This window comes from Ochlerotatus camptorhynchus, unplaced genomic scaffold, assembly GCF_037179485.1.
Source record: "Ochlerotatus camptorhynchus isolate MF236.1 unplaced genomic scaffold, CSIRO-AGI_Acam_v1.1 ptg000097l, whole genome shotgun sequence".
NCBI classification, from domain to species: Eukaryota; Metazoa; Arthropoda; class Insecta; order Diptera; family Culicidae; genus Ochlerotatus; species Ochlerotatus camptorhynchus.
This window is the reverse complement of record NW_027040587.1, coordinates 1099272-1115507: the sequence shown is the minus strand read 5'-3', so window position 1 is coordinate 1115507 and position 16236 is coordinate 1099272. Positions and strand designations below refer to the sequence as shown.

The following is a 16236-nucleotide window of genomic DNA, read 5'->3' as shown; positions in this document are numbered from 1 at the left end:
AACAGAATATTAAACTCTGATAAATTGTTTAAAACTTTATAAATCACCTAATAAGCTTTTCAAACCACTCCAGTATTGATTTATTTGTTTATTTCGCCAAGAAAAAGTAGACTACATACAATTCTTACGATGGTTTACTTACATGCTATGCATTATTTTTATTATGTTTTAGTTGGTTTTAACGTAACTATAATTACGTCTATCTGCAACATATTGAGAGTGCAATTAAAAATCGACCGCATTACGAAAAGTGGTCAGATTTTGACCACTTATAAGTCTGTCAAAAGTGGATGGATTTTAACTTTAAACAACGAATGGAAACGAATGGAAATTTTTCTACGGATCTGCTAAAATAAACACATAATCAATTTTCAATACGTCACTATTGACAATTACACAAATGTCCAACTGTTGCAATGGTGATCAAAATTATCACTGATTTCCTGCAAACAGCGCTCCCTAACACAGATTTCAAAATCAAATTCCATCCGGTCACGCCGAAAAGTGCTTATTCAATTGTAGCCACACGGTATTCATTTCAAAGAAGTGCCGTTGCGGTTCAACAGAAAACCTCAATAATCCCCGAACTACAAACGTGGGGTGAGCTCGATCGTTCACTGTAAAGGAGTAGCTTAAGCGCCACCTCGTTAGAGGACTACTCGCTCCGATATGAATTGCCCGGGATGAGACTCGCCAAAGAAAGGCCATAAGAAGACCCAGACGAACGGTTTGCAGAACGATCCAACTCCCCTCAACTTTCCTTGCGTCCGACTTACTAGATGCCCGAATCAGTAAGCAGACATTACTCACTCTACCCTAACTCGCCGCACGAAGTTTAGTTTCCTCCACAATCCTTGAGATGGCGAAACCGTCACAACAGGGGTGAAAACCATTCATGAAAAATTAATGAAAGACTAATTCGAAACACCAGCGCAAAGAAAACCCCTCAAGTGAAGTTTAATCCCTAGAACGTCATGTTTTCGAGCAAATTTACTAGAAGATCAATTTCTTATTAATAACGTACATTTATTCCGATTTTCTCCCCACATGGAATTTCACTAGGTTCTCCTACCTAAGGCGTGCGTTATCTCTAGATATCCCTAAAAACTGATTCCCATCCGACGACACATAGCGGTTACTTTATCTTTGACGGCTTACATGCGGTCGCCGGTGCGATGTAAAATCCGTCGCAACCGGTGTGATCAACCGACGGCTGTCGCTATTGTTCCGCGCGATGACTCCACCGGTTATTGTTAGACGAGGCTTTTTGTTCCTCGGTGGTTTGGTTTAGCTGGATTTAGTGGTGCGTCCTTGTGCTCGGTTGGACAATGATGCATCCACTCACCAGTGCGTTCGATTGGTTGACGGTCGAACGGAAACGGTTCAAGTATCGTGGTCGAACGCTGGAAACGTCGAACGTTTTTGCCACACTATGGCAAAAACAGCAACCTATGCCTGGAATCCAGAAGTAGTAACCGGCTTACACGTGGGTTTCATAAATCCGGGAAATAAAGCCGTTGCACGACTTTCTTGATTGTGTTTTCACTTCACCAATTGTAGAAGAGTAACAAGGGTGATCGATTCTAACACTGTCTAAGGATTCGCTTTAAATTATTCGCGACCAATATCACCATCCTTCTACAACGTTTCACAACTCCAGACAAAATGGGCGAGACATTTGTTAGTCCTCAGATAAAAAATCTGGAAAAACTCACCGCTTCTGACCTCTCACTCCCACCAGTACTCGTCAAGGCGACCTTCACATTCCCGCTCCATTCCTCAAGGTCGTCCTATGAACTTGACCTTCGGCTTTAATCCCGATCCCGGGCAAAACGGGAGAGTACTTTAACGAACGCACTTCTACTCCCCTAAAGCTTAGCAGGTGTTTTAAATGCGGATGTTCTGAGTTTGGCTAGGCGTTGCCGCAGTTTTATGGCATAAAGCGTGTGCAACGCGGCGTTCTTAATCGACAGTGAGCAGGCATAAGAGCGTATACGCGGTGATCGATTTTCTCTTTGCATTGCTTCAGCTAAGCGAAACAGTTTCCTAGAATTTGTTCAATGCAGAGTTGTAACAGGTTGTATTGGTTATCAAAAGCAATAGCAAATGCAGCGAAAAACGTTAATTCTAGCGAGTTATTAACAAAAGAGAAAATCGACGAAGAGAATCGATCATTGGGTTTACGCCATGCTCACTGTCAAAATGTACGATTTAAAGAGAGTATGTTGATGGCATAGGTGTAATTCCACATGACATTTTATAATAATTGATTAGCCTAACGTTTATATTGATAATGTAATTTCAACATATTAACAAAAGGGTGACTGTTACACAATCTTTAAATAAAATTGCTCTAGTACACAACGAACAGTGAGTTGTGAGCAGTGAGCTGCAGCCCACACGAGCATGCATTCACCGAAGAAGGAGGAAGAAGCCGCACCGCTACTGATCGGATTCAGTAGCTCTTCGTGAGTCGCTGCGGGCCATCTATGCCAAGCGCGTCACCCTCGTTCCAAAAAACATACAGCTCGCCAGCCTCATCTGTAGTGAACTCAGCTTTACTCAACCATCATTTTTAATATCACTGTATTTTTTTTCTGAAGAATGCTTTCAATTACCTTTCATTTAGTATTTTGATCTTCGAAACCGGCCAAGTAGCTCAAAAGTTAGAAATCATATTTTGGACCACCCTAACATAGAAATGGTCACCCTTATGACTAAATAATAAAAAAAATACCAGTCTAATATTTTGCAATAAGGAACAAAACTACTAAATTCTGAGAACCACTATAGAGCAGAGTTGGTTGGAAATGCTAACATGAAGCTTTAGTGTGATAATTTATTAGCTAGAGAATGATCTTTTTAGAAGAGAGTAGGTGGATAGTTCCGTTAGAGTACGGCAGTATGAAAATTGAATAGAAGTTGAAAATGAGCGAAGGGCCATTAATGCGACAGTATAAAGTCAAACGCACATCTTTTGCCTAACCCGTACGATGTACGCGGAGACTTGAAGTATGTCTCCAAGTCTACAGGCAAAAAATGTGCGTCCCTCTTTTGCTCATAAAGTGACTGCGGCTGTGGAATAGTTCTAGCGACGTTTTCATCACTATCTAAAGCCCCACCTACTCTCTTCTAAAAAGATCAAATCGTTAACTTCGCGTATGAAGTAACATAAAAACACTTTGAATGTAACACTATAGAGCAATTCCCTACGAATTTGCAAATCGGTTTATTTTTGTATTTTTTTTTTTATTTGGTTGGAAATTTCCAGAAACGTTCCTTATGACAGACTATGCTATTTTGCATCTCAATATCGCCAATTTGAACCCAGCCTTATTTTTGAAAAGGGCCTATAGAAAAACTGTTTGCCCGATCGGGGGTAAACAACGTTCTTGAGAGCTCAATTTTGGCATGTGGATACAATGTGTTTCAGAGCAACTATTAGCCAAATTTGAGTGCTCGAGGACTTTGTTTACCCCCCTAACGATAATAGGTTAAGGTATTGCCGAAGCCAACTTTTCCCTTTTTCGACACCAAATTTGCAATAAAAAAGTACTCGAGTAATTTTTTCTAAGTCGCACCGTTTTCAAGATGTAGTGGTTTGAAAGCAGATATTTTTAAAATGTTGGTAGTTTTTGGCAATTTTTAAATGTATTTCGCGGTTCTTCAGTTCCGACAATATTTTTTCCGGGAGATCAGATAATTTTACAATGAAAATGCTCGATATGATCTATATTATGCAGACATCCTTCATCGATATGATCTAAATTATGCAGACATCCTTTGGGGTCATTCCAACAATCACATCGTTCAACATTTTTATGAATTAAAATAAATTTAGCGAGGGTCCACTTTTACCCCATACTCCTCATATAGTGTACCATGTATTCCCCTAATATATCATTAACTGTTGTTTAAATACATAGGGCAAATGGATGTAATGTCGGCCTAAATGCCACTAATTTGGGGCCATACATAAATTCAGCAATCGACTAAATTTTCAATAGTGACCAATCCATTAAAACCGTCCAAATTGATAAATAGCAGATTTTTAGCGATGGGCCCAATCTTAGATCCATAGGCCAATATTAGAGCCATTTCCCCTACTATTCTAAAACCATACATAAAGTGCTTATGTTTTACGAGAAATAGAGCTGTGAAAAACCTTACCTCAAAAAAGTAGGGGAAAATGGGGTAAAATGGCCCAAAACACATACCTACAAGGCTCTCCGGTGTACACGTACACGACCACGGCAATCGATTCCCCAGTCGATAATTGGGTAATTTTAGGCCCATTTTTGTCCATAGTGCGATGGTGTGTTATAATGGTACTCTTCTTTACCCAACTATTGTTTTGCTTCTCTGCTCGTGAGCAACCCCATTATTTTAGTTTTATTGTTCAAATGCCTCATGATAGAATACGCTAAATACATAATACATCTCTAGAATGTTTACACGCTTGGATTTTTCACCTGACAAATATTTGTATCATCAGCAAACGTTGATCGCTTCGAAATAGTCAATTTTATTTTTTAAAGAATTTCAATTTTAGAAGAATTTTACACAAATGTATTATCATGATCTGGAAATTGCTAAAATCTATAGAGAATCACAAGATGCACTAAATATTTGCAAGAATATGATTTCTGTGAAACTTGCGGAGCAGTGGAAGCAGTAGAAAATAACTTAAGTACACCCCTAGAATTGGGCGATCTTGAGTGTACCGATTTTTTTTAAATAATCGATTCACCGATTTAATCAATCATTGTGAATCGATCTTTTTAAATCGATCTTTTTAATCGACTCATTTTTCAAAATGGCACAACCATGTTTCAAATATAACGGATCATAGGAAAGTTGGTGCAGATTAACGCCAAGATCAGTCTGAGCTATATTATATAGATATTAAGTTACATGAGCTATCTTGACAATTCACTTATAATAGCCATTTACTGTGAAGATTGATATAATTTAGAAATAAATTGTGTAGTACCTACGCAGTAAAAGTTGTGAGTGTAACATGCATACATGATGAGAATATAATAAATGACTACTTGGATTCCATTTGACATATGGAAGTTTTTACTCAGGATTAGGTGAGTGACTTAACAGGTTATAATATTTGTTTTATTGGTATTAAATGAACGATTCAAGAACGAAAGATTAAGATATGAAACAAAAGGATTAGATTGTTGGAGTATAAGAGCAGGTAGGTACGAAAAGTACTCAATTCAGATATCCCAAAACTCATCGGAGAGGGATCCCAAGAAAGTTAATTGAGCCATGCCTTTTGCATTGAGCCGATATCGATTCTTTGTGGCCTCTCTGATGGAACACTTGTTATCATTCTTGATAAATAGTCTCGAGTATTGGGTATATGTGGGGATAAACGGATTTTCTCCTCTGCTTGAAAAGGATCGACAGACCGTGGGAAAACAGGCTGATGCAAGACATTTTGTAATTTTGCCGATATGCCCCCACCGACAAACCGGCATAACTCTTAATTTTGACTTATGCCCCAAAATGGCTGATTTAAATGTGCAGTGATCCGAACTGTCAAAACCATTGGATTTTTTGATCTAGATAAAAATTATTTGTCCAGCATAGATCAGACACGAACCAATTCATAACATTTACACGCGGATTCATGGCTTAGCTAAATATTTCCCGCGAACACGGAGCCAGAAGTCAGTAGTGTGCTTTGGATAGAAATGTTATTGTTTTGCTATGGTCATTCATGTCGGTTTGTCGGTGATGACCCCATGGCGATCCAGTTCTGACATAGCAGAGGACTGATGAACCTGAAATATATCATGTGAAGTGAACGTTTCTACTGAACAGTCAGACTGGTTGTTTGCAGAATCCATGTTCAAGGCAAGTGATGTGTAAAGCTGAAGACAAAAAAAAAATCAATATAAAATTGCAAAAACGAAAAAAAAAATTGGATCGAAACAAAAATTGAATATGGAGGCGAACCAGCCCCAGGCTGAAAGCCTCCCTAATAAAGATAAATCAATCAATCAAAAATCGAATGAAAAGGATCGATCCATTCGATGTTTGTCGTGTTTAAGATCGATTTAAAAAAATCGATCAATCGAAACAAAATAATCGATCTTTTGTGTTTCAATTCAAGATCGCCCATTGCTACACCCCACACAATAACTATGTAATGTCATGAAATTAGCACTTTTAATGTTCATTGTAACCTGTTGAATTCTAATTTAAATTTTCCAGTACACTAAAGTTAGTTTAGTAATACTCGCCGAAAGGGGCAAACCGTAAACTAAACCTTGTGAAAAGCACAGGTAAGAATTCACATTGTAAAAAAATCGTCAGTACGTTAAGGCAACATATTTTCACGTTAATAGGAAACTCATTAACGTGGGTGTTGGTGTCGGCGTCTGGTCCGACGTCGGTGTTAGGAAAAGTGGGACCTTCTTCAACAGACTCTTGTTGAACGAGTCGACATGAGAAGATCTTTCCGTGTACGGTGGAAGACGAACATTCCACGCTCGACCGGAGACAACTCTACTCCTGGAATTCGCTTATCACCCACTTCCTAGACCCCCCCCCCCCCCGGGAATTTCCTACCTCGAATAAGTCACTTAAGCAGAGTAAATTCGAAGCTAGTTGAGACACCCACCATCCATCCTCGCTAAAGCGTTACGCTGTCGAGCTTCGAACACGTTTAAGGTTCAAGCCTCGGGAAGCGGTACAACGGGAACATCGTTACATGCAGGTACTCGACGGTCGCAATAAGAAAGGTAACGTTACCACACAGGTTAGTGCACACCTGTTATAGGGTAAGAATTGTTCACCCTGAAAAGATTATAAGCTCGAAGATAAATAGATCTAACTCTTTTCAGCTGAAATTCGCTAGGACTTAATTCTCTTTATCGATCGTATTAAATATTTTCTTTACCATGAAAGGTTTTGTTTTTACTTTCCACTAAGGGTAACTCAAGTAAGTCGGTTAAATTTTTAATTTTCGTCGTGTTTGACTAGGTCCACTAATTGAATTTGAACTGAACTCAAGATTTCCGTACGTCGTAGAATTCGGTTTGGTAACTACAATAACTCGCCTTGAGAATCAGAGTTTCAGGTCGGGCATCCCTGAACCAAACATTCCTGAAACGACCTCCAAATCAGAGTGGCGCTTAAGTCGTTTGTAGGCTAACATAGGTTAAACCAAAGTTCAACGGCAGGGACTAAGACAATGTAACGCTCAAATCGGAGTTCTTGAGTAAAAGCTAAGCGTTACAAGTTGATGAGTCGATAGGTAGGGTCCAGGTGTGGGAGATGCCTCCCTGGCGTCGGTATCATTGGTGCTCAGCATGGAAAACAAGATCGACGGAAAACAATTGAAGGAAAAAATATATACCATATGATTGTCAAATTTTTTCCTCTGTTCACGACTTAACACCACTGCGACCAGTAATTTGGTCTATTGTAGTATATGTCGTCTCTTTAGTTTAGTGCATGTCGTATTACTCCATCACTAGTGAGAAATGATGCAGTATTTGATTGTTTATTCTCGGATTTATCGCAAGAATCCGACTCTAATTGAACGGTCCCGCTATTTATACCCTTCGGAGTGTTGAAACACCCTTCAAAGGCGCGCCCCTTTGTCAGTCAAAATTGGATTCCTTAGCAACAAAATTAAGGAATGACACCGATAATGACCATGCATCAGAACCCTAGTCTTAAGCACTTCAAACTAGGGAACAACCAATAGAAGATTAGGAATCACATAGATGAAGACTAACTAACTCACTTTTTCCTTGTTTCAAGATCATCCTCGGTGGACAAAGCCGACTCTTGTCACTATCAACAAGGCACAAAAAGTAACAAGGACTAAGATGTGTTCCTTGGATTACTGAAAAATAATTTTCCCCTAGTTTGATGTAGTCAGTGCTAGTAATCGGGGGTAGATTTTAAATCCCGTAACGTACCGCGAAAAGGTAATCTACCCACGGTACGGACCATGATTGTCAATGCTTTTGAGTATGACAATATTTTTTGTCCATGTTTCACTGTGAATCGTTGTACTTCTCAAAAATTTTAGTATAGTCAGTTAATCTGTTTACCATCTATAAAGTACGCCATATGGCGGACAATTATCCCCACTAGCGTGCGCAGAAGGGGGCCAAAGAATCTCATAGTGACACCGTCAGTCAGTTTTTGTAATGTTGATCACTTAAGAGCTGCTTTTTTTAAATTGATTCCCACGACTTCTATTAGTCTAAGATCAATCTAAAGTAAGTTAAGCCCCCTGGCCACTCCACTGCTATTCCGTGCAGCCCCTGTACCCACCTATGAGCGATGCTCAGCAGAAGTCAAAACACAGCAGGCATACCGCATCGATGATCGCAAATCGAAATCTAGCGAAAGATCATTATGAGTAGCGCGAGTTGCCTACTGGGTGCCACCATAAATAATCAATCAACGGCGTAAATTTTCGGTCCTGATCACCTTCTGAATGCGAAGAAATATGAGCTCTAAGGTTGAAGATTTAAACTGCGATTGGATGGTTGAGCAAATGACTGAATTATTGACTTCTGTTAGGCGTGATGAATTTGTTGCTAACAAATCAATAAAATTTAACCAAACATGCTAACCAGATCTAGAGCTCCGAAATTAAGTTCAGACGTGCCTTACCAGAATACTATTTCAACGGCCAAATTTAGATCGCATTAAATCTACTTTTTATAATGAATCAACTCCAACGGTGGTGTCTCATTCTGACCCCGTACTAAATGAACCTGAACGATCATAAAAAAAATCCTTCCATCTCCCCTCAAAGCACACGTCGCAAAACCGTTTCCGCGCCAAGCAAAACCACCGGCGGCAACGGACAGCACCACGAACAACCGCAGTCGAAAAAAAGAGACATATCGAGGCGAAGAGCGAAACAAAAATGCGTCCACCTTTTTCTTAGTACCGGGTAAGATCGTGTTCATAGTGTACTTTTTAATAGTACCATACTGCCGCTATTCGCATGACAGTCTCATGTAGATAGGAAATCTGCAGGGCATGGGCCTGTTATGCGAATAGCGGCAGTATACTACCCCAACCACCGTGAGGCTCTAGGGTTGCTAAAGACACAGCAGAAGACGACGAACAAGAAGAAGAGCTAGAAGACGCCTCCCCGGAGTGCTGTTGGAGGGGACATGGCGAAGGATGCTGGAGGTGGTGCCGCATTTTTGGCTCCCAGCGTGTCGTGGACAATGAATAATACTCTTATGATCCGACCAACCCAAAGCCGAAAGTCGTTGCTGTTGTTGTTGGTTCAGGTGAACTTATTGCAACAGGGGAGGCATTTTTGCGAGAATGCCGCCCCGCTGCCATCGTAGCCGCACTCCGTGCTGAAGTGTCTCGGTTTGAGAGGCAAGTATAAATTGGCCACTGCAGTCTGATTACGGCACAGTTCAATCGATTGTTTAGTGCTGTGAACAACTACTTCTTCCGATCAACCAAACATGGCTTTCAAGGTACGTTTGAGTGTCCTGGCCGGCCGCGGAGTGGATCTCTTCTAGTGATACTTGGTGTTTTAAGTTGTGGAGTTCTGTTCTTGTGAAGTGAAGCATTACAATGGGATTGTTCTCGTATTTTACAGTTCCTGACCTTCTGCGCCCTGGTGGCCGTTGCCCGCGCTGGAGTCATCGCTCCAGCTGCTGTGGCTTACGCCCATGCTCCAGTGGCCAAGACTTTGGCTTATGCTGCCCCAGCTCAAGTGGCCTACGCCCATGCCCCGGCTGCCCATGTAGCCTATGCTGCCCCGGCTGCCCACGTCACCTACGCCGCCCCAGTTACCAAGACCATCGTTTCTGCTCCAGTGACCAAGACCCTCGTCGCTGCCCCACTTGCCAAGACCATTGTTGCCGATGAGTACGACCCGAACCCACAGTACTCTTACTCGTACGGAATCTCCGATGCCCTGACCGGAGACTCCAAGTCCCAACAGGAATCGCGCAACGGAGATGTCGTCCAGGGATCCTACTCTCTGGTTGATGCTGATGGCTTCAAGCGCACTGTCGAGTACACCGCCGACCCACACAACGGATTCAACGCCGTCGTCCACCGTGAACCACTGGTCAAGACCGTCGCTGCTGCCCCCGTCGCCAAGGTCGCTTATGCCGCTGCTCCAGTCGCTTATGCCGCCCCAATTGCCAAGACCATTGTCTCTGCCCCGGCTGTGACCAAGACCATCGTGTCCCAGCCTGCCGTAGCCTATGCTGCCCCAGCATACGCCTACCATCACTAAACGATCAAGACTGTCAAGAAGTACAACACGCACACATACAAACACACACACACAACGCCGTTTATGATTTCATTTTCGTTTTGAACCCCAGGCGAGTTCACCTCGCCGACCTGTAAAAATTGAACACTGCAACTATTTATTTTTTTTTTGCTGAAATACATCAGTCAATGAAACTTGAAACCTGTCAGTTCTTATTCTGGTTCGCGAAAATCCATTCCCAACATCGAAAAACACACATATTTAGGTAACGATTAAGTCCACCCGCTGACATGGGGCGGCTTCCAAGGTCAATTGACGGGTAGGTCACGAACGTGCCTCGTTTGTTGCAAATTGGTTTCGGCATTCGACTTCGGCTTGAAGTGAGTGAAAGGGATCGTGCGCCCAGGTCGTTGATGTGAACGATTCGTCACAGCGCGATGAAATCATCGCTTTTGAACGTCGGGTTGCGGCCGGTATTCCGACCAGGTGTTTTTCCATGGCGATTTAAATCGAGCCGTTTGGTAGCGAAAACCCATTAGCGATTATTTGACTGGTGTGTGGCAAATATTTAGGCAAGTAACTGCGTGGGAATGGATTGTTGAGTTGTTGCTTGGGTTGTAAATTTTATGATTAAATATTGATACATTTATTAGGAAACGACATTTATACTGACTGTAACCAGATGTGATAAACTCATTATGTTTGAACTTGGTTGTTTGATGTTTACCCTAATACAATGTGTATGGTTATTTCGCTTAACGACGTGTTCATCCAAACCATTTGCGGAATAGTTCTGTCATTTTGGGTTATCGTTCGGATATGGTATTTTTTATTAGGGAAACCCGTCACCTTCTTAAAAAGGAATACCAGCTGGAAATGATCATGACAATTATGGTCCCGACACTTACCCCTAACAAAGGTTTGAGCTAGACGATTTATCTATAAGATTGCAACAACAATAAAAGACGAACCGGTTTCATTTACTGATAAAACGTCCCTCAAGTATTCCCAGTGATCAAGAAAAACCCCTATTACAATCATTATCACAGCAGCCACTATAAAGACATTACCAAAAGATAAGTCAGGTGTAGCCCCCTTCCACACAGTGCCCCCTCTACCTCAGCAACAAAATTATAAAAATATATTTGTTTTATTAGTTGAAGAATCTTAAGCAATGTTCATGCTATGTCTCATACATTTTTTTTTTTCAAGGTCTCCGAACCACAAAATTTGCTTCAGTTGCAGAAACATGAAAGAGAATTTGATGATAGTTTGAAGCTAATTAATGCTATGCAATGCGTAATACAATGCTCAAATTCCTTTAATTTGTCTATATTCTTGTCCTCGGCAGTAGTAGCAGCAGAAAATTACTTAAAGAATAAGTACACAACTGCTTGAAGAAGTTTACTGCCATAAGCAGCTGAAAATATTTGGGTGTAAGATAAAATCACAATTAAAGAAAAATCTAAGAAAATCCTAAAGATTATCCCAAAACAATCCTGAGCAGACTATTTATGGACTTCCAAGAATGATTAATAAAAATGGGAATAATTCCAGGACAATCCAATAATATGGGGTTTTTAAAGAATTTCCGAATGGCAATTTAAGAAAACCTCTCAAAGCATTCCCAGAGATCTCTGCGAAGAATTAGAGAAATAGTTTGAAAACATTTTAAAGTGTGTTCAATCATGAGAGCAGGATTTCCAGAAATTTCTTAGATCCTGTGACATGAGAAGAATTTAAAAAAAAAATGAAGCTATACTTAAGAAATATTGAGTCTACTAAAATTCTGGACTAAGTTCAGAAACGCATAGCAAACTTGAAACGCAGTCCCGGAGTGAATTTCAAGAGAATTTCTAAAGAGTATTTCAAGGTGATTCAGAGGATTAAGGTATATTCTATAAAATGTTTAGAGTTTTCAAAATTAGGGAGGCAAACTGAATTCATGTTTTGTAAGAATTAGTTAGAACATTGGCATAATATAAGCATAAATTCAAAGAGTTTTGATTTGCAGTGAATTTCTTTAAAAAATATTTTGCCAAATTTGAAAAGAATGCCATAATTTTTACCTAGGGCAGCGGTTTATAGGCTAATCAACAAGCCTTTAACATTTATTCGTGGTGCTGCTCTTAAACTTGCTGTATGGTAAAGTGAAATTAAATGTGCATCCAATAGCAGATTCAATTTTTCATACCCTAAAAATTTAAATTTTATTTTTAGCCATAGCAGTACTATTTTTGGAGCCGGTTTTCTCTGTATTTTTTTTTGTAGTGTAAAAATAAAAAGTAAATTTTCTATGGATCTTTAAAATCTATGGATCTATATAATTTTTCGAAGCCTTTGAGCTTTAAAAAACTAGATACTAAGCCCTTTAATTTTGAAAATTGTTTTTTGTCCTAGACAGTGCAAATATTTCTAAGTGGAGTTTCTTTATTTCAAAATCCAAAATGTCCAAACATCTTGAAAAAAGTTTATGCTTTGAGGTTTACTAATTTCTCTTTATTTAAATCCAAATTTACATTTTTTTTTACCAAGAAAATATATATGGGTCATTCCAGCTCGAGTGGGTTCACCACATGTGGTCGATGTCACCGATTTGAGCCAAACTTGGCCAAAACACTTATTTTGGCATTTTGAAGAAACGCCTTTTTTGATTTTGCTCTGACGTGCCTATATCCATCTCGGCTACAACCCTGGATATTCGAGATTTAAAAAAAATCAACCACAACCAAATAAGCTATTCGTGATCTTAGAACGTCAATTTCAAGGTTTTTTTTATGTAAATTCATATAGGTGTACTCACATTTTGTTTTTGTTATAGTAACTATAGTAAACAGACTGATTCCCGGCAGGTATCAAAATTGTCAAAAAATGGCCTATTTTCACCATGGGGGCGGGATTTTTTGACAATTTTCATACCTGTCGATAATCAGTCTGTTACTATAGTTACTATAGCAAAAACAAAATGTGAGTACATCTATGTAAATCTACATTTAAAAACCTTTAAATTGACGTTCTTCACGAATAGCTTATTTGGTTGTGGAGTAGTCTCTTCTGAAAGTCGAATTTTTTAAAAATCTCGAAAATCCAGGGTTTTAGCCCAGAAGGATCTAGGCACTTTAGAGTAAAATCAAAAAAGGCGTTTGTTCTGAATGCCAAAATAAGCGTTTTGGCCAAGTTTGGCTCAAATCGGTGACATCGACCACACATTTTTTGAATTCTGTACCCACTTGAGCAGGAATGACCCATATTATAAATCTTTTTAAGATCCAGAATATCAACACTGAAATTTCCCATTCGTGGTACCCAATCGATTCTACAAGCTTGATATTATGTTAGGTCTGACATAAAGTTTTCTCGGAATCACTTTCATTAATATTTTCCAGATTATTTAATTGAAGAGCTAAAGTTTTGAATTTTCCAGCTTCCAGTATCAAAAAATTCGAAATCCAACAAATTTAGAAATTTTCTTTTGTCATGTTTATTTAAGTCTAAGAACTTTTTCGCAACTCTGAAACTTTACAAATTATAAACTCCCCACAATCTTGAAGAATTTTTGGAATCTCGAATATATATATTCTTCTTCTTCTTCTTCGCATTTCAAGCTTAGTACGCGTATTTCAAGCGTGTTACGTGTTCTCAACTGAGTGTTCTACTAGATGCACTTCTACAGTTATTAATTGAGAGCTTTCAATGCCTGTACCATTTTTGCATTTAGTACAAAAAAAAAATCCTAGACCGGACTGGGAATCGATCCAGCCACCTTCAGCATGGTCTTGCTTTGTAGCTGTACCTTTTCCGACTCAGCTAAGGGAGGCCCCATATATATCCCAAGTAACATTGAAAGTTTTATGGAGGTTTTTAAGCATGCTACAAGTCTAAATCATGGTCTACAGAACCCTTATAAAACCGAAATTGTTACTTGGGTGTATAAGCAGTCTTCACGAAACATAGACGGCGTTGAGCTTGAGTTTCAATTTCTTCAGTGCACGCTCATTGAACGCGCGTGTTACCTTTCTAACTCCGATGTACTCTGCACATTGAACGTGATACTTCGTACCTGCCGCAAGTGTGGACATTATGCTTGCTGCACACTAAGATTATTTTACCGAAATCTGTGAGATTTTACCGAAATCTCAATAGCTGAACGTTCGGAAATTTTTCACAGTTTTCCTGTAATTTTTCTACGAATATCTGTGATACCACCTTCAAGACTGTGTATAAGCAATAAAATAAAAATAAGAACTATTTGAATTACAAAGAATTGTCGACTCTGTAAAGCTAACGCGATTGAGCCTTCCAAATAAAACCATTTGAATAAAAAAAAATCTATTTCAAAATTCTGTCTCTTTTACACAAGCCTGCAATAGTCCTCCAAATAATTAATAAATTGAAAAGTGCCCATCGTATAAGAAAGGCTGAAAATCCCTATTCTATACCACTATGAAAAAAACTCTGCGTAAATTCTGGAATGATTTAAAAAGATTCATAAAAAAATTAAACAAAAATCCTTTGAATAATATTGCCAACTATATTTTCAAATTCAGGCAGATCAGTCAACCAGGAAATCGGGAAATTGAGCAGTTCCCGGCAAATAATATCACAGGATTTGTAATGATTTGTGTTCAGAATCTCGAAAAAAAAATATACATTTCTTAAACAATTCCACATTTCTCACTTTCTAAAATTGGCCTTGGTCGATTCAGTTTATTGGCATTTGTAATTTCCACCCTTGAAATATATACAGGTACAAACCTAAGAAATATTTGGATGGATTAGTAATTTGAATGCTGACCGCATAATCTGTTTTCGAACTATTCAAATTTTAGTGACTTTCCGGGAGAATCAAACAAATTAATCGGATTGAAGAAAACCATCGCATCGCTTCATAAGGATGTATCATTTCTGAAGAAATGCCAAAAATATAAGGTTATACCTATAAGCCATAGGATTAACGTACGGACACCCACTTCACCCAGCGTAGTAAAGAGGATGGAAGCAGCGTTCATCAAGGATAGCATCAGACGATTAAATAGCAAACTGGACATGAAGACTTTGGAATGTTATTCTATATGTCTCAAACTGGCCAAGGTAACAGAGGAGTGTGAATCAGATACGAAACGGAAACCGAAGCTGCACGATACGAAGTTAATCAGTCTAAGACACGAATCTCAACATAGATGGACGACACACCGAACGGGTGAACATATCCCATCCTCCATAACCACGACGTCGAAGTTTCACTCCATTGATGGGTTGGTTGTCAACCGATCGACGACGCCATTCACGGAAGAACAATTGACACACCTCAACAAGGGGCTAGGAAACGCGGTTACAACGTGGAGCATATCATCATTGTCGTGGAGACAGCGATTACCAAGACACTTCCAACATCATCACAGGATACGGTTAGGACTATCACATCGAACATAATCGAGGGCGGACAAGAACAATGTTGCAGCAACGAAATGGATATACGGATTGTAAAAGGAGTTGATACAAGGACGATTACGATAATCAGATGACAACGAAGATTACCAACGGACCGTATAGGCAGCTTCGAGGAGACCTTTTAAAGAACATCGTGAAACACATGGAGAAAACACTGAAGGAATGCAATCAATTTTAGAATATGGAGCAGGTCGTTAACGGGAATCCAATCCCATTCCAATCAGGATCAAATGTCTCCCCAAAGTCCACAAACCGTTGAATGAAATGCGAAAGATGGTTTCTGCAGTTAGTTGCCCTACCCACAAACTAGCGAAGTGGCTAGTCACAAAGTTCCAGGGTATGCCGAATCAGTTTCAGAGTAAAGCAGTTAGTAACACCCAGGAGTTCGCCCAGCAATTACAATCTTCAGGAGTCCGTAAAGAAAGCGATCAACCATTTGGAGGACTTGTTATTAACACAACGAGAGGATGCAGCATTAGGAAACCAGGTTCGGACATACCTTAAGCTGACCCACTTTTGTATGGGAGAAAACTACTTCTCTT

General features: G+C 39.6%; 1 protein-coding gene across 1 annotated transcript; it reads left to right on the top strand.

Moving 5' to 3' along the window:
- Positions 1–9371: 9371 nt before the first annotated feature.
- LOC135698881 (larval cuticle protein A2B-like) lies at positions 9372–10290 on the top strand. The gene is made up of 2 exons (XM_065219026.1): positions 9372–9491; positions 9617–10290. The coding sequence occupies exons 1-2, from the start codon at positions 9480–9482 to the stop codon at positions 10262–10264; spliced, it is 660 nt and encodes a 219-aa protein (XP_065075098.1). The 5' UTR covers positions 9372–9479; the 3' UTR covers positions 10265–10290.
- Positions 10291–16236: the final 5946 nt, after the last annotated feature.